Source organism: Strix uralensis, chromosome 7, assembly GCF_047716275.1.
Source record: "Strix uralensis isolate ZFMK-TIS-50842 chromosome 7, bStrUra1, whole genome shotgun sequence".
Taxonomy (NCBI): Eukaryota; Metazoa; Chordata; class Aves; order Strigiformes; family Strigidae; genus Strix; species Strix uralensis.
The window spans coordinates 2313836-2339677 of NC_133978.1; the positions used below are offsets into that span (position 1 = coordinate 2313836).

A 25842-nucleotide genomic window follows, 5' to 3' on the forward strand; every position below is an offset into this window, starting at 1 on the left:
AGGGTCCTGAGCAAAGTTTTTGTGAGTGTGGTGTCCAGACGCTGTAAAAGTTTGTGTTCAAATACCTCCATTATATCAATGTGAAGAAATCTGGAGATTTTTGAGTGGCAAACACCATTCCAGTTGTAACCTCTATGTAGCTGCCAAAATGAAGGAAGGATAATCTAAAAATATAAATATGTGTTCAGCTCTGCTTTCATGCCCTTGGGTCTGTTGCTCTTCCATGGCTTCAGGGGTCTGCACAGGGTACCGTAGTGGCAAATATTATCTGTAGCAGCTCCTTGGAGAAAAAACCACAATCTTAGGGCTTCTGGGAAAACCCACAGCCATGCAAGAGCTGTAACTCACAGGCACATCTGTGGTAAATGGGAATTCAGAAAATCAGAAGTTCTTCGCTGTCTTCTCCTAGAAGATCACGCAGGAATAGAAGGACCCCCGACGTGAATGACATAGGTGCAGTTAAAATAGTATATCCTCAGGCTAGGCATGGCAAGGTTCAGGCACCTCACTAGTCTTCACTGAAAATAAATCATTCTTTGGGGAGTTGTTCTACATTCTGGTAAATATTTATTAACATTTACAGTTTCTCAAGGTCAGCTTGCATTGTATCGGTTCAGCTCTCACTGGAGTTGCACGGAAATTGCTCACATTTCAGACTATATATAAAACACATATATGATTTATAGTAAACAGAGGCAGAGAAAGAGGAAGGGTAAGAAACATACAGATACACCCATTTACTCTTTTTTCTATCGAGGTCTGGATTTTGTCTCATCAATATCCATTTTCCCGGAAAGCCTGAGAAAGCACTAAGGTGTAAAAACATATTTATTTGTACATGAATTATAGCTGTGTTTAAAAAAAGAATCAGGCCTTGAGCGTACTGTTTGTTTTGGAAGTTGCAGAAGTTTATACACCATAAAGCAAAGCAATGCTTTTGGAGTGGTTCCAGGATTTTCATATAAGCACAGGGAGCCCAGCTGAGGTCTAACGAAACAAGGACTTGGGAAAGCGAGAGATGTTGCATTTCTTCTCTTTCTCCTGTGCTCCTCCTTCTTCTCCTTCTCCTCTCCATCTGTCCTTCTCCTCTTCACTTATTTTCTCTTCCTCTTCTCCCCTGCGTTTGCATCTTGTCCCAATTCTGTAGTGTTCCTCTTCAGCGTAACTTCTCCTTGAATGTATTTTCAGATAGTGACCCATCTGTTTGGGTCCGCTCAGGGGTAGCTTTGTCATGATGACTCAGACTGCCAAAAAAACACCTGGTGACATGGGAATGGGGCACCATGCTGAAGCACAGCCAAAGGCCATGACACCGGGTGGATGATGCTTCCCACACAACTGCAAGGCATGCCGGGGGAGGGCGGCTGTGGGACTAGCACAGAAGAAAGCTGCTTGCTTCAGCTCCCGCCCCCCCCGATGTTGTGTGGCTTCCTTGCTTCAGAGGTCTAGATGTGTGTCACACGTGGAGAACAGGAATAGCTGCCTCTTCATGAGGCTGTGAGCTTGTGTGCTAGAAAGGGGCTAAAAGATGGAGGAGCATGACTCTTCCCATGTAGCCTTGTCCAGTTAATACCTGCTGGTTGAAGATGCAGCCACAGCTCCAAATGTCAGTGTGATATCCCATCACCGCACTGCTCGGACCAGAATATTTTGCAAAATTTATATGTGTATATTTATTTTATATTATATTCATGTTTATATTTGATATGCATATAAACATGTATGCAATATACATTATATACTTTTTATATATTTATGCAAATATACAAAATAAATCCAACTATTTCTTATTCTATTTTGCTTCTACAATTGGCTCATTTAATTGTAAACAACATTTCTGCTGTTATTTTTGTCACTAGCATGCAGTTCATTTCCTGGATCAGAATCCTGCAGAATGACCTAATCTAATTAATTTTATCTCCCCTGTCTCTGGCTTTCTACATCACCTCTTTAAGGTGGTGTTTGGACTTTATTTAACTATGCATCCAGTTGCATTTTCTTGTGTTTTGGAGAGAAAATATATTCCTGTTACACAGCTGAAAGGGCTTATATCCTCCAGAGGTTCATTTGTAACACAGAGGGCAAGAGGTCAACCAGATTCACCAGGAGAGAGTCTGTCCAGGAGAGCATCAGTAGTAACTATATCTTTACCAGGGTTCACTATTTTAGGGATTATTACACTGGAAAGCATGATCTGGGTCTGCTCTTGGCAGAGGTTTGCTGTTCAGCCTGTTTTGCATTTTGCCATTAAGCCCGTGCAAGTTGGAGGCAGAACTGCAGGCGTGGACCACGTGCCAGAGCTCGGTCATGGGATGGACATAAAATGGAAAGCTGAAACATGTGTATGAAGGTGGAGAGAAAGGGAAGGAGTATACTCAGTGCTATAAATTTTATGTCTAATTTTTCCCTGACGCTGGGCCTTTCAGCAGATATGCAACTTCAGTATCATTGTTGAATGTGGACATTTACGGTGGCTTTGATGTTTGCTCTTATCATCAGTGCACTGAATCTCCCAGAGAGATAATTTTGGAGTTTTTTGTGCTGGTGGAAGTGCAATGACTGGATAAGGCCAATGCAAGGAGAGGAGTGAAAAAAGGAGGAGGGAAGGGACCAGAAATTCTTTTAACTTGAAAAAAGAAAAGGTTGAGGGAGATGGAGGCTGGTAGTTACCCTGTGTTGATCCTCTTAGTGGCTCAGATGCTCTAGGAGAAAAGTGATTGAAACCCAAGACTCCAGCAGGTCTCCACCGAATCAATAGTCCCAGGGCCTTTGAAATGTAAGATGTTGCTTCCAAGTGAGTGAAACTGATCTCATGATCTGTGTAGCAAGGCTGGCTCCTTTGTAAACTGCCTTCCTGGAAAACTGCACGCTTTTACCTTTTCTGAAGCATTTGTGAGATTTTTGTGGTGGGTTTCTTTGGGAGGCTGAGCTTCCTGCCAACGTATCCACCTCCTTCTGTGCCAAGAGTCAAAATCCTTGTGGTTTCTGTGGCTCCTTGTGCTATTTTTCTCATTATAATTGGAGGACGGGGTTTTCTTAGCAGCCCTTTCTCATCTTCTCAACATTAAACCTTTTTCTTCTTTTTTTAAATAAAAAGTCCAGGTGACTCCTGGATATATTTTCTTCTACTTTTGAAATGAGATTGGGATTAGACATGGGATTTTTTTCTATTAACTGTCATGAGCTTAATATTAAAAAGTACTGTCTGTAAGACGAACAGAAATGAACCTGGAGTTCCCCAGCTTTACATCATAAAAATAATCCTCACAGTTACCACATTTGACAGGAACACCAAAACAAGGGGAGGACTCAGGCATGTTGAAGAAGGAGGAGAAGTTTGCAGGGTTCATTTTGCAGGTGGACAACCCGGTGATCCAAAATTTAAGCCTCAGATTTTGTACCTCGGCAGCTGGTTTTGGTGCATCGTCACGTTTCATGCAAATTAATCCCCCTACGCTCTCAAACTCTCACAAATCCTCTGCCTTATGAAGCACGACAGGCGTGGGAATGGAAAATGGATCTAAATTCTCCTGTGGCATTAGGTCAAAGTCTTGCATTAGCTAATTGTAGCCACCTGATTGTTCTATGTTTAAACAATTTTGGCAGTTATAACATCATCAAACACCAAATAAAACCCCTGCCTTCTGCTTCCTTATAATAATTTCCTTTCCTGTACTTATTTTGAAGCTGTGCAGGTGCATATAGGAAAGCAGGTTACTTCCCCAGACTCCATCATGTGCCCAGGCATCCCTGAAAAAACAGTAATTAATAAAAGAAATAGCCTTTTTAATGAAGGACACAAAAATTAGGTAGTCAGAATCCATGGTATTAGAATGATAATACCAGAAGGGGACACATTGAGAATTATTCATACTATCCTTTATTATAAAATACTGGATTTCATACATCTGAGCCTTCACCAGGTGGTGGGGTTTATTTTTAAGACCAACGTCTAGTACAGATTAACGTCAAGAAATAGGAGTTTATGTTTCAAGTAAGTTTAGAGTGCTAAATACCTTTTTTTTTCTTTTTTTAAAAAATTGTTTCATGTCCAAATTGATCGAGAAGTGTTCAAATCTTCTACTAGAGCTACTTTCTTGGTTCCACTGTTCATTTATTATTTGTCTGTGGACAGTGTAACCTTAAAAATTACAGACTGAAAGAAAACAAATCTCATCTGTAATATCTAATGGAGATTTGAACAGACTTGTGTTTGAAATTATTTGTGTGGCAGCTAATTATGCTTGTCCATCACCAGATGGACAGGTCTGATGGGGAACCGAGCAATCTGTACTACCACCAAAAGCAACGGGGATAAATTCTTCAGAAGTATATGCTTAGTCATACTAAACCTTATTTTTTTTCAAGTTCTGGTAAATTCTGCTCAGCCCAGATTTTACCTCAACTTTTATCATGTCCTCATTCCCTGTGTGTGACCTCACTCCTATCCCTGCTTCCCTGAAACAGCCTGGTTTGATTGAGATGGGTCAATATCTAATAATTTAGTTCAGCAGTTGAAATAAAGTCCATATGTGATTTATTCAAAGTGAAAAAAAAAGAAAACAAACCCTAACCCCAAACAAAAAATGTTTTTTATCACTTTCGGTCTGCCATAAATGCAGAATTTCTTTCTGCTTTGAGCTGTGGTCAAACCACACAGCAAAAGCAATCCTGTGTAGCACCAGTTCAATAAAGAACTGAGCAGCTCTACTGCATAGATGAGGAAAAATGTTTTTCTTTATTTTATGTGGATTGTTTAAGTCTTTGTACCCTGTCTCCCTGAAGATTAAATGGCAAACACAGGCTTCATGCAAGGATAATAATTACGAGTCTCAGTGTGAAATGCAGAATGCCATCTCTGGAAAAAGAAAAGTTTCATGTGGTCTTGGAAATGCTTGCAGCTACAGGGAAAATAAAAAGCCACAAATCCGGGGACCAAAACCCCAAATGATTTTAAAACAGATAGAGAAATGCATACCTATATACATATTATAGAACTTAATGATGAAAACTTTGGCCATAGATGGGTCGACTCTTGTTTATTAGGGTTTATTTCTGAATGGCTTGTGGTGCTGTTGGAAGCCTCTTTGCCAGCTGATAATAAGCCTTTTGGGTTTGATTTTCTTAAACTGTGTCTTTGTGGACATCAGATTATCAGTTTGATTTCTGACAAAGACAGGATGCTGAGGAAACCATGCCTCCTTGCATTTTCTCTGCACCTGAACCATTACGTGAACAAAGTAGATGCAGAGGAAACTGTTCAAGGTTATGGTATGCAGCCTAGGAAACGTGTGGAAGGTGCCATGTCTCATATGAGCCCACATTTCTGTTACCAAGAAAATAAAAAACTAGATATTATATTAAATAAATTGTGACTTCATGAATGTTGTCTCCTAATCTTAAAGGCAAACTGATGGTGCTTGATGACAGACAAGCCACTTGTCTGCTGGCTGAATCCAACTTCCTACAAGAAAACCAGAATAGAAGTTGCCAAGTGGCACCTCTTACTATAAAGGGGGGGAAAGCATTTAACTGGCAATATTATTGTGAGCAGTTGCTGGGGGAATTTAGCAAACCAAGAGGCCTGGTAGTTCAATGACGAGGTTCCTTTCTCGTTTGGTGGTAACTAAGAGGGGATGGCCAAGATGGAAAGGATGACTGCCTTCCAGCTGTCTTTGGGATGGGTGCCGGTCCCTCAGAGCAGGCTGGGGATGGCTCAGGGTTCAGAAGTTACCAGGGTTACGCCGGCGAGCAAGCAAACAACTCTCTTCAACCTTGTCTTGGGAAATCAGGCTAAAAATAGGTTGCTGAGGCTTAAGGTTAAAAGTAAAGACGTGACCAAGCAGTGCCGTTGAAAAGACAGCTCTGCTCGTCCTCTACAAACATCCAAGGACTGCATTTCCCTGCCAGAGCCAATGTATTTGTTACTATCTGTAGAAAAAGGCTTTGTGAAAGTTGTACATTAGCTAGCAACATCTTCTGACCTGAGAGCGACATTGATGGTTAGGTTTTCCCTAAAACACATGCAGTTTTAGAAAAAGCTTTTTTATTTAGCAATACGTCAAGTATTTAGAAATCTGGTTCATACCAAAGTGAAGCTGGTGACTGAAGAGGTGAGAGGAATTATTTGAAGGTAGGGTGGTGAGATTTGAAGGTAGGTTGGTGGGATTACTGGGTCCCCATGCAGTTGGTCTGGTCACAGTTTGACACTCTGCTTCTAACCGTTCCATTTGCCTACTTTACCCAAGGTCCAGCTGAAAAGCGAAGAATCAAAAACATTTGCCATGAAAATACTGAAGAAACGTCACATTGTGGACACGAGGCAGCAGGAGCACATCCGTTCAGAGAAGCAGATCATGCAAAGCGCGCACTCAGACTTCATCGTAAGGTACCATCCCTCTGTCTTACGTGCTGCCATAGGGGACCAAAGCACAGCCAATCTCGGCATTCCACAAAACCACATAGGAATAATCCATCCATCACATGAAAAACCCTTTAGCCATAGCTTCCCTGCAAGGTACTGCAGATACAGTGCTTGGAATAAGGTCTTCTCCAGGCAAACATGAGATTACTCCATCCGTGGAGGACGTCCACCCAAGCCTAAATTTAATTCATGTCTTAACTGGTTTGCACTGGCCCCATGCCATGCTCACATGGCTTTGTGGCTTCTGCAGCAAGCACACCCCCAGCCTGCAGCCTGAGCAGAGCTTGCCGATGCTGGCAGGCAATGCTCCATTACATATAGGCACCATGACTTCGCATTGCCCCTGCTCAAGGTTAATTTTCCTTTTTCTTCTGAATTTCTGAATTTTCCTTCCCTCAAAGGGAAGCTGGAAGGCAGGGTTTAATATTTTGAGATCATGCACTGCTATGGGAATAAAGAGTTATCTGCAACACTTCTCTTTAGGGTGTATTAGATAAATCCAGATCAGCATCCCTTGACTCGTCATGGGCAAATGCACTAAAATCATATCTCTCCCCCAAACCTAAGCAGATGCAGTTCTTCAGTGAATAAAATCAGGTGCCAAGCCTTTTTGGGTTTTTTAACCCTAATAGAGAAGTTCTTTGACTCTTCAGGGGTTGTGAGTAACTTTCAGCAGGAAGCAGAGATGGTTCTTTATATGGTTTAGGTCAGGGTAAGAGCAGTGGGTGGTGAGGACCCCCGGCAGGGCAATGCATTTCCCTGAGCTGGAGGTATCTAAAAGGGCAGCTTTTTATCTCAGCCAAGGGTGCTTCGTCCCACCCTCAAAGAGAAGCGTGAAACATTTGCCTTTTGCCAGAGGAGATCAACCCCGCTCCCAAAAATTGCTCCGGAGAGACATGCTAACCCAAGGGCGAAACCAAACCCCTGTGATAAATGTAAAGGCAAGCACGTGGCTGGGACGGCCACCCATCAGTCGCTGAGGGGGTGTTTCCTTCCCAGGCTGATCCCTGGGATTCCCCCAGAGCCTGTGGCTTTGCCTCTGATTCATGGGTGACAACTGCAGCCTGACACCCTAGCCGGCTGCAGTTTCCTTCATGCTGTAATATTTGATTCACAAACATGCTCCCGTTACCTAGGCTAAAGCCAAATATACCTTGCAGGCTATTTCAGCCTATAGATTTATTTTCTGAAGCCTGAGCTGTCTCGGGATAGGGATGTAAAGGGAGGTGAAGTGCAGGGCCAGCCAAGCGGAGGGACATTTTGACACCATTTCCAGAAATGCCCCCTCCTAAATAAAAAGCCTGAGCTTGCAAATATTTCTTAATGGAGCCACTGATATTCATAGCTAACAAAATTAATACTTCGATCCCACTTTTTATTCTTTCAGCAGGCGAGTGAAAAAGGGATGCGTTAGCCATAGGTCTTTTCCTTCCATATCATACAATAATTCCCATCCTTTACAGTAACAAGCCTTCATAAACTATTTTTAATACCCTGTGGAAATCCTGCACTGGGAAGGGACTTCCTAGGTCATAAAGTCCAAACTTTTACTATCGCATGTGCTGCAACTAGCATGTATCTGATTTATCAAACTCTATCTGCTTTTCCCTCTCACTGCTTCCTTTGCACATCCATGGGGATTTGAAATTGTCTTATAGTTACTATCCTAAAATTATTCATAACCTGCTTATACCCTTTCTTGGGCCAGCTGGGATAATATTTTTCTGGTATGGTACAGGCAGAATTCTTATGACTTTGATAAATTAATTGTGTTTTGAGATGTTGGGTGAAAGGCGAGTTTAAAATTATCTTGGAGCAAGGACACAAACTCTGGGACATCAGAGAGAAAGACAAAATTCTGAAGGAACTCAATTATTTTCTTTATTAATCATGAAACTGTTTGCTAAAAATCTTTGAAGAACGGTTCAGTTTGGTTATTAAAATGCATTAAACCAGACAAAAGAAGCAGAACAGGCCAAGTGCCACTAAATAAAATTTACTTGTAGATAAACTAAAAGAAGCTCACAGAACAAAATGCTCTGGGTTTGATAAAGGGCCAAACAAGTGTTGAGCAGTGGATGTCTGCACTGGATCTGCAAATAGTTAGATGAATAAGAAAATAAATAAAAAATGAATTCAAATATTGTGACATTTCAAACTTAAGACTGTTTGATCTACTGAAATAATACGATTCCATCATGTATAAACATTATGCTTCCATTACAGTTGATAAATATTTGATTTTTTTTTCCTGCATATTTTAGGCCAGATGTGATGCCCATAAAATTTTATGGAAAGTAGTTTTTCATAAGGGCTACCTTAACTTAAGAAAGTAATGACTTATTTAAGTAGTAATTACCAAGCAATTAAAAAAAATTAGTTATTCTGTGAGTTTTCTGTAAACCTTAATGTAGATGAAATGTTTATTAAGATAAATTACATTTTGTCCAACTGGCAAGAAATAGGACTTTTTTGTTAAACTCATAAATTTTAACCATATGAAATGGTCAGTGAGGTTGTTCCAACTTTTTCTGAGAAGCATGTCATAACTGAAGTTTTAAATGTCAACATAGTTAATACTGGAGTAAGGAAGGATCTGAAACACTGGTTTATTTTTTTTTTCCTTTAAATTTTGTTGTGGCTGCAAGTAGTACCTATTAGCTACAGAATATTTCCCAGGCAGATAAGCACTGAGCATAATTCAGTACCCAAACCCTTGCCTACATCACAGCTGCACCTGCTGGGATCTTTTTCTGTTAAACGTGTCAAAAATAGAGCGTGTAACTGCTGCTAAGCCGCATGCTGGATGCTACACAAACACAGATAGGAGACAAATGTTGTCTAACATTGTGATGTGAAAGTGTATTGCAGCCAATCTGTAGCTGCTGGGATGTTTCGCCACGTACCTTAAGTTAATATTTAACTTAATGCCTTCGAAAGGAACCAAGTCATGCTGTGTTTTCCCCCCAGTCCATAAAAGCTCCATAAAAGATATTACTGACTGGATTTATCACTAGCTGGGAAGAGCTAGAATCTGCAAAACCACCTGTTTCAATTTATATTGTTTTGCATCAGCCCTTTAATTTTTAACTCTTGGAAACTCCCATGAATGCAGCAATTACACCATAACAGAATATCCCTCAACATCCCTTTATGCTGCAGAGCTCAGATTTTTAAAATTAATTTCTAAATAGTGCAGCTGCAAAGAAACCTTTCCAGAATCTGCATACAGCAGGCTCATTCCTGCAGGCAACCTGTACTGATATAACCACAGATGTAACTAGAAGTACAAAAGTGGTTCAACATTAAAATTAAGTAAATGCTAAATTCCCTATTTTTATTTCCATAGTTTTATAGTTCCATTTGTTTAATATATCATATTAAACACAGAGCACAGATTTTACTGCACAATTTAAATTGCACCTGAGAAGGAGGACGGTTTCATAAAGTCTGGCCTATCTATCCCTTTACACAACTTTTCCTCCACATTCAGTCCCTGGGAGGCAGAGGAAGAGCACTTTTAAATACCTGCATGTCAGTGGGTTCTCTTTAAACTCTACCAGATCAGTGGGTTTCAGTTCTGAAATTAATCACAAATTGGGTGACTCTCCTTTGAAATGATCAAATGGAGGGAAGGCTTCCAATCTGCAGCCAGACTCTGTAGCATGAAGAATAAATGATATGGACGTTATAAAAAACGGTAGGAAAACTCCTCTTTCAAGCACATCTGGAAAGCCAAGAGTCAGGTTATGCAGTTAGAAATGGCAGATTTTATATATAGCACCGAGAGTAGCGGTGACCTCTTCTTCTGAGGTCCATGATACACTTCACCACTCAGATGCCCATCCTTTTCTGCTGAAATATTTCCCACCCAAGAAAAGACATTGAAATGATCACCTTAAATGTAGCACTAGCTGTGAAACATTCCCCTTAGTCTTGTGGTGCTTCCTGGGATGAAGCCCACGTTCCGTGGGAAGTGGGAATGATTGGTGTCTTCACTTGTGTTGTGAATTTATTTATGATTTCCTCATTTGCCAATGACAGGCTCTACAGGACGTTCAAGGACAGCAAGTACCTCTACATGCTGATGGAAGCCTGTCTAGGTGGAGAGCTCTGGACAATTCTCAGGGACAGGTGAGTTGTAAGAAACTATTGTCCTACAAAGTGGAATATTTTCTAATATGCCTCCACATAACCAAAGGTCTTTATCTTTCATGGGCAAAATCTAGATCTTACCATGTTATGTTTGATTTAAGATGCCAGAAAGGTGAAAAGCTATTTTTGTTCCTATGCAGTTGATTAGGAAGTGAATCTAGTTATAACTGAGAATAAGGACTGATTTAGGTTGTATCCGACATGTACAGGGCTTTATGTAAGTGGAAACTTACCCAGAGCTACTTTGTCATGGCCTCATTGAAAAAATATAGAAGGTAGCGATGGTAGCGATGGTAGTCATGTGATAAAGATCATCTACAACAAGTCTTTGACTGCCCGTTTCCTGTGTCTTCATCTTTAAAAGGTACCCCTAAATAGCTGGCATCATATTTTAATTTTAATCAAAAGAACTAATTGTTTCATTAAATCGATTTTTAATTACGTAGAACAACAACCTTTTGCAAGCACAGAAATTACGGCCGTGTCCTTGGTGTCATCTCAGTGTTTGCTCTGCTGCCCACCCTCTGTGACTGTGAATAGCAACATCCATCTCTATCATGGAGACGGGTATCACAGATATCATCCGTCTCTATCATGAATGCACTGTGATAAATAATATCTATTAATATTTCTTAATATTTATGACATAGTCAGGTATGATAGCAATGAACAGGAGGAAGTCAATAGTTCTGCATGGGCTTTTAGTCCAGATATCACATACTACACAAGGGCCGCTCATCAAAGTGGGAAACAGGATCACGCATCAAATCCACGCCCTGCAAGGAGCACTATGCTATCGGGATACAGAAATGACATGGAAAAAAAGTAGTTAAGAAAGCATGTAATTACATCCCGCGCCGTAATGCACAAGCTAATGTGGTCCTGGTATTTCCTGCCTTGGGAGGGTTTGACCTTGCAGCGTTTGGTTTTGGGTGTTGGTGAGTAGGTGGCAGGTGGGTTGTATGGGTGCACATGGGATATGCACATAATATGCCCATGGAGCAGGAAAAGATGCAGTGAATTGCATGTAAGTATGTAGTAGGCTCATAATCGGAATATAATTAAATTTAGAAAGTAAAAGAAATGCATCAGAAAGATTGATCAGAAAGCAAAGATCAAATTCTTTTTTAATTACCTAGAATTAATGTTTTGTAATTCTTCCTTTTCCTAACAGCATGCCTTCTCCAGACCATTAAAAGGAGAACTGTAGCAGTTAGCAGGTGCCAGGTGGTATTTCGCCTTGTCTTTGTCAGAGCCTGATGATTTCATCTTTAATTCGCTCAGCTCTAAATTGTGGTTCTGCTGCCACCTAGCTTAGCTCCCACCGCCAGCTCCTGGCAGGCAGGGGGATATGGTTTCCTTCAGAAAACTGGTTGAAAACTGGTGCTGAAATGAGGATCCAAAAGTGTAGTTTATACTGAATTTGCAATTAACAATTCAAGTCCCAGCAACTGTAATTTTTCTGCCTTTTGTCATAGTTATGAACATTAGTACTGGAGTTCTCGATCTCCGCAGCTCAAAATAGGTTTAGCACCTGAAAGTCAAACGTAAAATAGTTTTTAGCACCCAAAAGTCAAAAGTTATAATAAAAAAAAAAAAAATCACTTTTTGCTTACAAGACAATGATTTGTAAATTTTACTTCTACAAGAAGAAATTATAAAATAAAGCCTAAAATATTTTAGATACGAATGTTTGATGTGAAGTTGGATTGAAGGCAAAGATACTAACTTCCAAAATGGAAAAGCAATTAAATTATATAAAGGTAAGCTTAGCAACAGGCACTTTCAGGGTATTACAGTGATTCTACTGAATTGTATAGATATTTTATCAGTAGGGTGAAGTCCAGTAAGGGAAGGGATCTCATTGCTTTATCCTCTTTCCCTCTCTTGTTTTACGTAGAGGTTCATTTGAGGATTCGACAACCAGGTTTTACACAGCATGTGTGGTCGAAGCTTTTGCCTATTTGCATTCCAAAGGGATCATTTATAGGGACCTCAAGCCAGAAAACCTCATTCTGGATCATCGAGGTTATGCCAAACTGGTGAGTGCCCGCAATATCTGGTTTGCCAAAAAAAGCCACCGCTGCTACCGGTCAACTGGTGTTAGGGATAGAGGAGACACAGGATTGGCCACAGGATTGGCCATAGAGGGTCAGAAACAAAGTCCACCCAGCCCAGGATCCTGTCTCTGATGGTGGCCATCAGTAGATGCTGATATGAGATCAGGGCAGGGCTGTCATCACCCACCACCAGGATGTTTTCCCAACCTTCAGCAGGCTGAGGCTCAGGGTAAAACTGAGCTGGGAAGCACTAATTCTGGCTTAAAATTCAGATCTGTGATCCTGAAGTGGAAATGTTTAGAGAAGAGCGTCAAGAGAAATCCATCCAGCTGTTTTGGAGCTACTGAAAGACTGAAAAATAACTTCAAAATAGGTGGCTTAAAATATTGGTGGGAGAGGGGGAGGACTTAGATCTGTGGGATTTATAGGCAAAATTTTGCAAGCTGCTGTTTCTGTGTCAGGTCCTTTGTGTAAGCAACAACAAAAAAAGGTGTTCTTAATAGAAATATTAATCAAGACTCTGTCATAGCAAGAAATTATTAATTGCTCTGGACTCTGTAGCTGAACTGTGGCCAGTACACCTTCTTGCTTTATAAGGTCCAGTTGTGTTTTACCACCAATAACACACCTGACTTATCTGTGGAAAGTCCTCTGGGATGACTGCGTAAAGCTCTGCCTGAAACTGCTCTTACCAGAAGGTCATGGTCCTTCTCGGTGCTGTCCCCTTGCAGGGTCCACCTCCTCAAGCCAGGACAGCAGTGTGTGCAAGACCTCCACCCCTCAAATTAGGGCATTACTGATGGATTTTCACTGTATTGCTTTGTTCACTCATTACTTTTTTGCCTCAGAAATCACTGTAGAGGTGGCCTGAATGTAAGGTACACCCCAGTTGCCAGGTGAGACCATAGAGAGGGGGAGACAGAAAGAAAGACTTCCCTTGGTGGGAGGTGCTGGAGGATGTGGGCACTTAGGAAGCCATCAGTGAAGGCCGGGGCAATGCAATCCTAAAAAGAGCTGCATGCAAGAAGGGCTGATGCCCTCCCTGAGAGTCATGGCAGGCCAAGGTTTCTGCCTCTCGGCTTGGGGACTCCTGCCTGCCTTTGGGAAGGGAAACCCAGGAATGGCATCAGCAGGTGGGAGCAGTAAGTCAGACCATCTCTGTCATGGACCTTTATGTCCTGGTGGCAGCCACCATGTCTCACTGTGACACTAAGTCTAATGAATGACATCAGAGTTTATCCTCTACAGCATTTTGCTAAAGCTGGGTGGATCCAGCGAGGTGTCAGATGGTTGAGGAGAATTAGGTGCAGTACTGTCTTTCTTCCCATCACAGGAGGATCTGGACTGGGGTCTGTGCTGGTCCTGTCACCAACCCCCAGCTCCTTAGACATTTTGATCTTCATGGACACATCCATGATGGCACAAGAAGTGTCCCAGATCCCTTGTGGGACTGTGACCATGTAGGACATTTTGCTGCTGACCAACTCAAGGTGTAGGAGCAACTCACAGCCATCAAGGGACAGCAGAGTGTGCTACAGACCACAGCTCAGGACCAGCACAGCACGGAGGCAGGGGAGGACAGAGTGGGTAGAACTAGAAATAGTAAGCCTATTAACCTGAGTTCTGCCTGGGCCCCAAAGGACAGCTTCAGTTCCCAGTATAATCTGATTTTCTGTGCTTGCCGGTGCCATAGGGGCACTGTTATAGGGACACACTAAGGTGTGTAAGCACACCAGTATGTCCCAATAGCCTCAAGCAAATTGGGAGAACACTTGTACTCTTGGGAGAGAAATCTGATCTTTTCAGTAGGTGCCAAAATGGTCAGCAGTAGAAATAATTCCTTACTCAGGTTAAGACTGGGAGTTTAAAAAAAAAAAAAAAAAAGGCAAAATAAATCAACCTGAGCTGTGAATGCTAAGTTACATCTCCCAAGAAACCCTCCATGCTGGCATTTGTTGTTCTTTTCTCACAAGAACCGAAGGATAAATCAGTGAAAAGGTCACTGCGGGTGCCTGGTTCTGGAACGACCCACAATGCTTTAGTTAGGACAATATTCCCACGAGGAAACCTCCTTTCTGCTTTGCTTCACTTCAAGAGGAGCAGAGCACATGGCTGACGTTGCCTCTCGTGCTCTGCCCTCATGGTACTCTGCTCCTTTCCACAGGTCGATTTTGGCTTTGCAAAGAAAATAGGATTTGGAAAGAAAACATGGACTTTTTGTGGAACCCCAGAGTACGTAGCCCCCGAGATCATCCTGAACAAAGGTCATGACATTTCGGCAGACTACTGGTCACTGGGAATCTTAATGTATGAACTCCTGACTGGCAGGTATGGGCATTGGGGCCGGCACCGCTGCTGAAAATAGATCCAAATATTTCTGCCATTGTCACCCTGATTAGGCAAGGGGAAGGTTCAGAGCTGGCCTGTGCTGTAGCGGCACAGCACTGTGCTGCTGAACCTAATAATTAGTTTTCCCACTTTAAATTACAGCTTCCACACAGACCTCTCAAAGGGCAAGACATGAGTAGGCTTTTTAGGAAGTGCTGTGAAATGACACCTAAAACCTCATTTTTTTGGCCCTGAACTAGAACTGAGAGCGAGCTGAACATGGTGAGGAAAGGGTTTGCAACTCAACCGGGCAGGTGCAGTGGTGGGCTGCTGCACATCTGAAAAGGAGGAGGTAGACTTGACACCCGGGGAACTTGAGTCCCTGTATCCATCCCTTCCCTTATTTAGTTTTGGATATATATTTTACTGCTCATATTGTCAGTAGCAGCTTCCTTGAACTTCCTCAACTCATCCCCCATCGTCCACTCTCAGGATAAAGGAGCTGGGAAAAGATCCATCACCTCAACCTGCTTATCCTTTGGGGCTAGACCCAGGCCCCTATTCTGTTAAACCAGTGGAAAGCTAATCAATCGCCACTGAAAGCATGTCACAGCATCAAACAGACAGTAAGCAGGGACCACTGCTTGGACCATTGCTCCTCAGGCTGCTGGGACATGGGCCATCATGGAAGTGTGAGGTTTAGCATGTGCTGCTGCAGAAAACATGACTTTACTCTTTGGTAATTCCCTCCAGCCAGCACCACTGACAGTATCAGAGCTCCTTGACTAAGCAATAGTTAAGATTAGAGGAAGCAAAGCATCGCTAGTTGTCATCTACCTTTTCTCATTTCAGTAAGGTACTATGTTTCGCTTTGTGTTTGTTGGGTTTTTTTAATCAATCTTCAATGCTATTTTAAAGATTAGTTTTTAATCTTTTTCCTCTCCCCTCTGAAGTCCCCCTTTCTCAGGCCCAGACCCCATGAAGACCTATAACATCATATTAAGGGGCATAGACATGATTGAATTTCCAAAGAAGATTGCCAAAAATGCTGCTAATTTAATTAAAAAACTATGCAGGTAAGCTCATGAAATATAATCACCTTGATCTTATTTGCAAAGAAATGAATCATTCAGAAGGATTAAGAAAGTAACTGATTTGTTATTTGTTTTATAGGGACAATCCATCAGAAAGATTGGGGAACTTGAAAAATGGAGTGAAAGATATCCAAAAGCACAAGTAAGTGTCTTCTCCACCATCCATCAGATCCAACCCACAGAAACGCGCATTTCAAACACTTCAATTTGCAGCAAAAAATGCTCTTCTTAAATTCCTTTGGCCTTTCTCTTCCAGTGTGTTTTAGACTCTAACTGAATTTCCGTCAGACCTTTTTTTCCCCAGTGTTTTGGTATAGATTCTGGCTTTGCCTATGAGCAAAACAAATTGCGCATTGATCGTTACTATAATGCAGAAGCACATTTGGAAGCAATCCAACTCAGCCATTGCCTGCTTGGATGGTTTTGGTTTGCGGAGTCACTTTTCAAGGTTTTCCTTGATTTTCCTCCCCCCCCGACCAACACACTTTCTCTCTACCCGTAATGTTAATTCATCATCCCTTTTGGTCTGATGGGAGAGAGTTGTTAAGTGATGTCTTAGAAGTTTTCACACTGCTGGAGAGGATAAGAACAAGTTAGAGACCCATCGCAGAAGCAGGTTATCTCGTCTACCCATGCTGGTCCTTCTCCTAACCCCAAAGCAACAGAAATGGACATTTTGGGTGGACACGTTCAAGGCTCAGCTCAGGGCTCAGCCACTCACCTAAGCTGCTGTAGCCTGAGCAAACCCAAGGTGCCCAAACCAAGAGGCAGACATCCCTGTGCATGCCCTTAGTTCCCAATCTTATACGAGGAAAGGACATTAGGGGTCTTGTATGTGAGGGACTGACCCTATAGAAAGGAAAGAGCAGCTGCCAGGACACCTGCAGTGAGGAACAGTTTTCTTCTGAGCGTGGGTAATTTGTACTTGCCATGGTATCACCACTGCGTTGCCACACACACTTCATTTTCAGTCCCAAAAAACATACATAAAGATGACAGGAAAAATTGTTAAAACTAATTGGACAATTTGAAGAAGATGACTGTGGGAGTTAGAACCCACTGCTTAAGCAATTTAAATTTAATTTTTTGCTGCAGAGAGATTTTCGCCGTATGTCTAACTGTTTCATTATTCCCTCCTTCCTAGATGGTTTGAAGGCTTTAACTGGGAAGGGTTACGAAAAGGGACACTGACACCTCCTATAATACCAAGTGTAAGTTTTCCTACTTATTCACGGCCAATAAGTTTCTTCTACATGAATGTTGTGAGCTTTGGGCACTGGTATGCTGTAGTTAAGTGGCAATAGCATGTGCTTTATTTCTTTTGAAGATGCTTGAAGAAGTCACGTTAGAGACATTTCCAGCTATACTTGGTCTCCTGGCAGTCTTCTCCAGAGCAAGGCGGCTTGGGGAGGGCATGTCTGCAATGAAATGCTTTTTGCAGCAGGAGATCAGAGCAAGATCGCTCACTACTACACGTTTTTCTCTTCCTCACCTGCTCCACTTGTTTCTTCATCTCTACTTTTCACATTTCAGTGGAGAACTGCCACTTTCACCCCTTCTCTCAGATGTGTCCTCTTTTCTTCTTCTTTATTCTTATTTCTTTTGACAAGGCAAGTGGGATTTGTATGCCATCTCCCTTTTCTTTTGCATTAACCTTTCCTTCTGTCTTTTCTTTTGTGCTTTTCACTCTTTTTTTCCTGCATCTGTGTCCTACATGAAAAGCCCTGTTACCGCCTAGTTTATGTTTAACTGGGAGCAGACACCGAGGGACAGCTCGACTCATTTTCCTTTGGAGCAAAGCTCTTCCTTTGATGTCTTTGTGAGCTCTTTACCCACAAAGCCTGCCGCAAATGGAAACCAAACAGGATTAGCTGATAGAAATTACCTTGGCCCCTTCTGTTCTTCAGCCTCCCCTCCTTGTTTCAACTTAATCCCTTTCTCTCCATGCCTCTCCCGCGGGATCACTGAGAAAATGACATTAGCAATCGTGTTTAATTGCACCCCATTGCTCTGTCCACCCGTGGTCCTGCACCTCTTGCAGCAGTGGCAGGCACGGCTCCAGGGCTAAATCTGCCATCCCAAAGTTTTCTTAGCATCTGTGAAAGAGCAAGAAGGTTTTACGTCCCCCACTTTTGCCCTATGGGCTACAGAAGTTACTGTCAGTCAGTGGGAGAAAGCAGGACTTTGCAAATATCTGGCTAAAGCAGGATGCCCAATGAACATATAAATGTTTTATGAACCAAAACTGTGTCTTTTCTGTTAAGCTTCTTTTTAATAAGTATTAATTTGTCAGCAGTACTGTTCACCACAGTTCAAGTCAGACAATAAAGTCAAGTTTGCTCCTTTATATCCAGTTACAATTTCTGGTTTACCTGTGCAGGATGTCAGTGTAGCCTGAAAATGCCCCAGTATGTTCTTCTAATTGTTTTTAATGGATTTTTAGTTTAATAAGAGCATTTCCAATACTGCTTTTACCCAATATACGTATGGACCCTGCATGTCTAACCCTCAGACAGCACAACTAGCAGCAGTGACTTCAGCAGTATCTGCAGTCTATGGACATGAATTGCTCCCTGCAGCCCCCAAGCTGGGACGTTGCTCCACCACCAGAAATGTTTGGCATTGCCTAGAGGAAGGCTGCTCTCCAGCCTGTTGTGCAGGAAATCACAACTTTTTTGCTTTTTCAGTTAGGTTCAATGCAGTACGAGAAAAGGATTGTGTGAGCACCCAACTCACTTCATCGACATTATTTCTTGACATCATCAAGGCTGTCCTTGTTCGTGGGACTGGTTATGTCTCACTAGGGAACATATCTGTGATTGCTCTCAAGAGAGTGATCTGCTGTCACTCTTTTGGCCAGCACACCACCATCAAGGCTGTCCGAAGTAGATGGGAGCATCCTTCCTCCTTCAGAGGAATCCTTCTTCCAGGACCACTCAATGCTGACAGCCATACATCACCCTAATCCCAGTTCAACACAGCTGATTCTTTCCTAGAGCTCTTAGGAGTAATATCTTCTCTAGATGTACTCCTGAGATCCTCTCCAAAACCTGTCTCTATTAACTAGTGAATGTCCTCAATCCCAAAGCTGTCAGTCCCACTTGGCCTTGTTTTCCACAAGTTTTTCAGCTGCTTTGGCAAAAGTCCCAACTACCAGCAAGAGCCATATCTGAGAAGAGACCCAAAATACATAACTCCAGGGGAAGAAATCCATTTCTCCTTCAATCAATGCACCTTTCCTTGTTAGCTGTAAAGGAGCCAGCATGGCTAAACATAGAGACTAGCTATTTATTTATTTTTTTTTAGGAAAAAAGTCCTTCCCCAGCTCTTTAACCCTCATTAGCAGTTACATGGTACTACCTATGAGGCAATCAAAATCTGCTCCTTAGCTCTTGTTCTATGGGATTTTAGGAAAGATCTCAATTTACAGCCTGCTGCTAGGACATTGCTTCAGGAAGCAGCTAAGCCTCGATACCGCATCTGAAATCTGTGACAGTAGCTGTCCTCAAAAGCTTCTCTTGCCTCTTGACTCTTCCAAAGACCTTCTGTCTTGCATCACAGCTCTTGCCTTTGAGAAAGACCTCCAGATCTCTGCACCATAATTCATCTCAAGCCCCTGTGTTGGTAAGCAACCAGAAAGCTGATACTGACATTTGTGCTTTATCTTCTTGGATGGACAGGAGATAAATCTCGAGTGTCCCTTCATGGCTGGAGAGGGCACTGAAAGGGACATTTTTTTCCCATGTCTTTGACAGTGAAGGACTGCAAGCCACATAGGTGACATGAACCTCAGAGCTGTAGGGGATTGCACACAACAGCATTAATATCACATAATGTCAATCAGCAGAGTAACAACTCATCCAGCCTTTTCTTCCCAAATCATATTTCTTCTAAGAAAAAGAAAACCCTCTACATTTGAGGTGTTGGATATACTCAGACTTTTTGTTTGTCAGATGAACACAAAAGGCAATCCATTTTCCAAAGCAGGACTTATTTCCCTTTAAAGCTTCATCTAAGCAGAGCTCAAAAAAAAAAAATGCCTGCCCTGCTAGGTGCTCCTGGAGGGGACATCTGCAGAGGAGCCCCAGGGAGCTCCATAGATGCTTTCACCCAGTGCAGTCCTCTTACACGCTGTCCATCACTGCTGAGAGGCTTTCACAAGCTCTAGCTCATGCGCAACCCCTGTGAATGGCCACACCAACTGCATCTCTTATAGTTTGGTAGCTGGTATCTTGTACATACATCCCCGATGCTTCTGCTCCCAGAGGGAGGGCTCACATGGGGTCGGCTGAGGAAAACAGGGCTGTGGTCCAGCCCATGGCACCATGGAGGAAGGTGAGTGTGGAGCACCCCAAGGGTGAGGACCTGAAGGGTGAAGGCTCTCCAACTCAGCAGTACCAGCACCAACAAAGTAAACAGCATTCACTACACAGTGAAGGATTGCATCACTCTGTAGTACTCCACTAAACTTTTACAGGGTTTTTTCTTTCAGAATGAATTGGGTATTCAAGGATCTTAATTTTCCTCAAGCTGTTTTCAGCAGCAGGGAAATGCTGATGCAGCTGGGCAGCAAATTAAATTTAGAGTTGAAGTTGGAGCTCTTGTTGATCAAAAAGTCTTTTCCCAAGGCTTATAGCAGTATCCAGCATCAAATATGTCTCCTGGACTGTAGGCTAGGCTCTGGCCATGGCTTCTCCACCAGCTGCACAAGTGAAATGGCTAAAAAAATACAGCAAGTATTTCCTGCACAGCACTCCTATGGCAAGTGCGGTCCCCTCCAGCCTGCACTGGCTACTTGGGGTATGGCTTAAGGTACCGATTTTCTCTAGTAAGACACTAATTATTTTGGTCTGGAGAGCTGCTGGCCTGTTTTTTTATTGTGTCATGTTTTTTAAATTGCATTGAATGCATCGGGGTCTTATTGTAAGAAAGTTTCAGTCATCGAGAAAAAAAATTCAAAATTGTCTAGCTACGGTAGATTTTAAATGACATCATTTCCAAAAAAGAAATGTACTTGGCCTTCATCCTAGGAGGAATGGTTTCTCTGATAGGCTCCCTAGGCTGAGCAATACTTGTCAGAGAATTCTAAGGCGGCAGGGGCCCAGCTGATGGCCTCAAATTCAGGATCCTGAAGCTGTAAATTGCAAATCCTTTGGGGAGGTCCAGGACTTGTCTGCCAACCTTGCACCAATGGATAGGGCAGTTGTTCTTGAACTAGAGACCCTAGAGGGTCTGGATCGTTAGAGTAGGGGGGCTGTGGGAAATCCTCCTGGGATTCAGCAAAAAGTTGTTGAATGAAGAACTTTTCTTGCTTGCTGCAGTTAGCAACAAATGCTTTTGAATGATCATGATTGTGAGATGGAGAGGAAATTCTACAGAGGTCCACTTTGATGACTGTCCCCTCCTTGTCACTCTTCTTTCTGCAGGTTGCATCTCCAACAGACACAAGCAATTTTGACAGCTTCCCGGAGGACAGTGATGAACCACCCCCTGACGACAACTCAGGATGGGACATAGATTTTTAATGTATTTCTCTTACCTGCTTCTGCCTTGCTGAAGACAGCTTCTTGGGACATGGCTGCCAGCAAAACCGAAAGAATTGGGGAGGATTAGTGCTCGGGGTCACCATGATGCCTTGATTGATGCTGCTACAGTAACTACAGTGGCATTAGGACTTATTGCTTAGATGACAATAGTGCTCTTCATGTTTTATGTTTGAACTTAAAATAGCAGTTGACATGGTGGTCCTGACGCAAAGCCTTTCACCAGTAAAGAAATATGTTTTCTATCACTGCGATGATCTTGCTACATTCTTAATTATAAAAGTCGAGAGATACATAGTGTTAAGACGCACTTAATTCTAGCTGCAAGGTACTGGCTTTATCAGTAGGATTGATAGTAATTTATTAAGTGCTGTAGCTAAATACAGTGCAGGATTTGGGCTACTCCCACACTCTGAACTCCATAGGTCTTCTACTGTAGGCCAGTGTAGGAGCAAAGGAGGACCACAACGGTACTGGTCAAAGAGTTCATGTCAAAGCAGTGGTAAAACTTGTCCTTTTTCTTTCCAAGCAGTATTCATGACAAGACTGAATGTTACCTTTCCTCTTTATTTTTGAGAATTTTTTTTTAGCCTGGTAAAACAAAAGCACAACTGCTCTAGATCCTGTTAAGGCAGATATGGGTCACTTCTCTCATAAAGCTGAGAACATACTGTTACATGACGCTTGGGATTTTTTTTCCTTTCCCTTGGTACAAATACATAACTGCATGAAAAAAAAAATCATAAGATTAATCCATTTCACATATAAAATAGTGCTTAAATAATGGTCCAGTAATAAAGTGACAGCAGCCCACTGGTCTTATTGATTAGCTGTTAGGCATAAAATTAAGCTTAACTTAACTTTTATCTTTTTAGAACCCAAAGGGAAAACATAAGACCCATAACGTACTTTATAGGTGCTATGTACATCCCTCATCTGTGAATATACCTATTCAGTCAACCACCATTTCAGAAATATGTAGCAAGAGAAATCATTCTCCATCACGCTCTTAGATGATTTTACGTCTCCATGTCTGCATCTCTTCTGTGTTTAGTCCAAAGCTAATTAATATAAAAGGTGGTACTGAGCCAGTTTGCTGGCTCTGTTTGTAATACTGCCCATAAAAATGTAATCCTAATGCTTCACCAGACTAAGAAGCTCCACAGGAAAGCCAGTGGAAATAAATGGAAAACTGATACTGGATGTGTTTGTGCAAGATCTCCATGTCTCCAGCATACCAGGTCCCCAGTGACTGCGTTTAAGGCATGGGGATAGCTAGAGCCAAGTTGGCTTGTATGGAAAAAAGAGCTGGAGAAAACAATATTATTGTGTGCACACTTTTCCCTCATTTCCACTGCTTTTCCTTTACTTGAGTAGAGTCTCCTCTAATTTATAGGATGCTACAGAGGAATCCTGTCCTGGATGCCTATCTGTTGCATATACATGGGACTAAAAATTTATCTCATCATACCAACAAGAGCTTTCAGTATCTATAACAGATCTTGCCCCAAAAAATTAGCAGATGCTGTCCCAGTATATGATGGAAGTCAAAATACCAACTTTTGCTGAAAAGTCAGTCATATGACTTTTGCCTACATAGTACATGGAGAATGTATGTTTTAGCAGTAAAATATTATTTCCCCGATGTTAAATCCCAACTCTTTCCCATTTTCCTAGTGAAAGCGACTTAACAAAGCATATTAAAAAGGCGTTTTCTCCCCTTCTTTGGCAGCATTGACAATGTCTGCTGTTTGCCAGCAAAGAGCTCGGTCATCGTGACACTTTTGAAACTGGTCTGTGTTGCTGAACTTCCTTCCTAATTTTCCCAAGGGTGAGGCAACACCATTGGCACAGCAACTTCACATTATTTCCATTATTCATTAATCATTAAAACTTTGTTTGCCTTCAAAACCATAGGGAAAAGACAGTAACTATGACTCCTGGGAATTACTCATATAGGGCAAATACACACTCACTTTTCAGCCTTTATCTGAGGGATGGAAGACACTGAAAGCCAATGTTGAGTACTAGGGCTAAAATAATCGCTAGGCGTCTTAGCAAATAGGCTGCTGCCTAAAAGCCAAATTCTTTACTTGCATCCCCCTGGTTTTTCATTCGATGATGCGGCGACGTCGGAGGAGAAAACTTGTTGCGGTTGGTAACTTGTATAGAAGAACATAGAGAGGTGTTTGTCCCAAAATGATGATACATAGTCGCTGAGATGCAGTTGTCAGTCAAGGGGTTGCCGGAAGGAAAGAGTATCACGATTTTGGGGGGCAACCCAAAAACGTTACGGAAAGAATGTTTTAAAATGGGCCGATGAGTTATTTTTCTTTCTTCCTGTCCCTTTTTCCTTGTGCCACGCACGGTAATTAATACTGGAGCGCGTGGCATGCGCTGTACCGAATATGTTTATTTTGATATCAAACACCTCACTCAACTGTCATCACCTTTCCCAAGAATACTTTAAACAGCATAGTTAGCATATGTATATGATAAATGCCTTCATTTATAAGTAATATATTTGAGTTGCATTATATATATATATATTCACAACAATGGATTGCTTCTGTGTTTCCACTTACTGTCCTTTCTTCTTTGTCTCCTTTTATAATATATGGGACGACGGCGTATTTACGTAAGGGGAAATCAGCTCCTGTATTTAAAACGAGTGTATTAAGATTGGTGTCGTTAAGACACAGATGATCCATAGCTTCTCACAGTGCTGCATTATCCATAGCAAACTCTTATTTAACAACAGGACCACAAGCGAATATTTATGTAAATAGGTATTTTCGTGTTGATATTTTGTGGTACACATATAACTTCTTCTTTTAGAGTTCCATGGCATTATTACTTCATTTTCTTATTTGTAATGTAATGTTTTTAGATCAAGGTAGACTTGAATTAATGTCATAATTGTCAGTATTATTAAACTTTATGTCAACTGTACTGTTAACTCATCTGTCCCATAGTTCTAGAACATGACTAGCTATATCTGGCATTGTTGCAAGTGCCTTAAATCCATGGCATCCTATAAAAAAAAAAAATTACAAATTTGGTGTTATGCTGCATGACAAAGACAAACACACCTCAAAATGTCGTCCTTTCTTAGCTTGCTGCGTTTTACAGTTCTTTCTGCTACCGATTTCTAAGCCTTTATTATATAATATTGATGAATTACAGAAATGATGAAGTCGTTCTCTTATTTCTGTTCAATGTACCAGAGCTGTGTATCTGTTAATGAGATACAGAGTCATTTCTGTGAAATGTATAAATGTTATGTGCGGGTCAAATTAATATATGACATCCTATCAGTCCGTAGACAGGTATTCCTGTTTTGCTAAGCTGTGCAGATTCAACCCATTGTGCCGTCCAGCACCAACCTCCTGTCTTACACAAACCCCTTTAGAAATCTCCCACCTGGAAAAAATTACGAGCAACTAGGTGTGCAACCCGACCTGTGTTTTCTGACCTGAAGCCTCAAGTCAAAGGCGTAGCTCGTTTGCACCACTCAACAAAACAGGATCCGTGCTTTTCCCCTGACTCATTCTATGTGCAACCCACCGCGGAGGCAGAGCTGAGCTGCTAAGCCGGATGCTCCTCGTCCTCCGCAGCTCCCCGGCCGCGTAAACCAGCCGTAACGCTGAGACTTGAGCGGTTTTAGGGCTTTACCGGCAAAAGGGGAAGTTTTCGTTTGGAGTTGCCTATTGTCCTGAGTCCCAATTTATGCTGTTTTTAAACTAGATCTTTGTTTTATATTCTTATTTTCTCCAGTTTTCTTCTTACATGAAAGAGGTTTTGTTTGTCAGACAAATGTTGGTCATCCACCGGTCATCAGCCGGTTGCACTCTTTTGATGTAGATTTAAGAACTTTTTTTCATAAACTTTAACTGCTTTTGTTTTGCTCTGTATTTTCCCTGCAGCTGTAATTGCCGAGTGCCTGTTGTATACTTTATAGAGTTGAAATAAAAATAATTACTTTTGAACGGTGTGTCGATGGCTTTCTTCCACAGCAGAAGCCAAGTTTGGGAGGGTTCTTCTGGTTAGCGATTAAATTGGGGGGTTTTGTTCTCATTTATGATGATATGCAGTAAGAGATAACAGAACAAAATGTATGGTACTTGGAGATTAGCACCGGCAACCAGATTTTCTGCAGGCTGCAAAGGCACAGTTACCATACTTTAGTGCTTATTTGAGCAGCGGCATCACCCCGAGCAGCCCGGCTGGAGGGGTCT

General features: G+C 41.9%; 1 protein-coding gene across 2 annotated transcripts in view; it reads left to right on the plus strand.

Moving 5' to 3' along the window:
• The window catches only part of PRKG1 (protein kinase cGMP-dependent 1), a 535590-nt gene extending 509997 nt beyond the window's left edge, over positions 1-25593 (plus strand). For both annotated transcript variants that reach the window (XM_074874162.1, XM_074874161.1), the window contains exons 11-18: positions 6249-6388; positions 10469-10558; positions 12480-12621; positions 14804-14967; positions 15921-16043; positions 16141-16203; positions 17206-17272; positions 21488-25593. In XM_074874162.1, the coding sequence (XP_074730263.1) occupies positions 6249-6388; positions 10469-10558; positions 12480-12621; positions 14804-14967; positions 15921-16043; positions 16141-16203; positions 17206-17272; positions 21488-21586 (888 nt within the window). In that variant the 3' untranslated portion in view covers positions 21587-25593. The remainder of the gene's footprint in view (positions 1-6248; positions 6389-10468; positions 10559-12479; positions 12622-14803; positions 14968-15920; positions 16044-16140; positions 16204-17205; positions 17273-21487) is intronic.
• The last annotated feature ends 249 nt before the right edge of the window (positions 25594-25842 follow it).